The sequence below is a fragment of the Corvus brachyrhynchos genome, unplaced genomic scaffold (assembly GCF_000691975.1).
Source record: "Corvus brachyrhynchos isolate BGI_N302 unplaced genomic scaffold, ASM69197v1 scaffold1994, whole genome shotgun sequence".
Taxonomy (NCBI): domain Eukaryota; kingdom Metazoa; phylum Chordata; class Aves; order Passeriformes; family Corvidae; genus Corvus; species Corvus brachyrhynchos.
Genome location: NW_008237490.1, coordinates 4,857 through 5,345, shown reverse-complemented (window position 1 = coordinate 5,345; position 489 = coordinate 4,857). Strand labels below are relative to the sequence as shown.

The 489-nt window shown below is 69.5% G+C and overlaps 1 protein-coding gene across 1 annotated transcript in view; it reads right to left on the bottom strand.

Moving 5' to 3' along the window:
- Positions 1-489, bottom strand: part of LOC108446069 (mucolipin-1-like) — a gene marked incomplete at both ends in the record, with an annotated part of 8,906 nt that overhangs the window by 3,633 nt on the left and 4,784 nt on the right. Inside the window, one exon of the mRNA XM_017731557.1 lies at positions 273-484. Coding sequence (XP_017587046.1) covers positions 273-484 — 212 coding nt within the window. The remainder of the gene's footprint in view (positions 1-272; positions 485-489) is intronic.

Below are 489 nucleotides of genomic sequence, written 5' to 3'. Positions count from 1 at the left end.
GGCCCTGTCCCGCTGCCCCATCCCTGGCCCCATCCCCTGTCCCTATCCCCATCCCCAGGGTGACATCCCTGTCCCTGTCCCTCTGCCCCATCCCTGGCCCCGTCCCTGTCCCTGTCCCCTGGCCCTATCCCTGGGGTGACACCCCTGTCCCTGTCCCCATCCCCTCTCCCTGTCCCGTGCCCTCTCCCCTGTCCCCATCCCCTGTCCCCATCCCCTCTCCCTGTCCCCTGTCCCCTCTCCCTGTCCCCGTGCCCATCCCGGTGCCCACTCACGTTGTACTTCTGGAAGAAGGTCAGGTACCGGATGACGCCGACCCACACGAGCAGCGTGGATGTGCCCAGCAGGATGCTGCACACGTCGTAGCCCGAGAAGTTCTGCGGGGACACGGCCACGGTGCCACCTCCGCCTGGGGACACCCGGGGGTGGCACAGGGCACCCTGGGGCAACCAGGTGGCACCTGGGGCTGGGGTGGCTGTGCCCCGGGCTCTG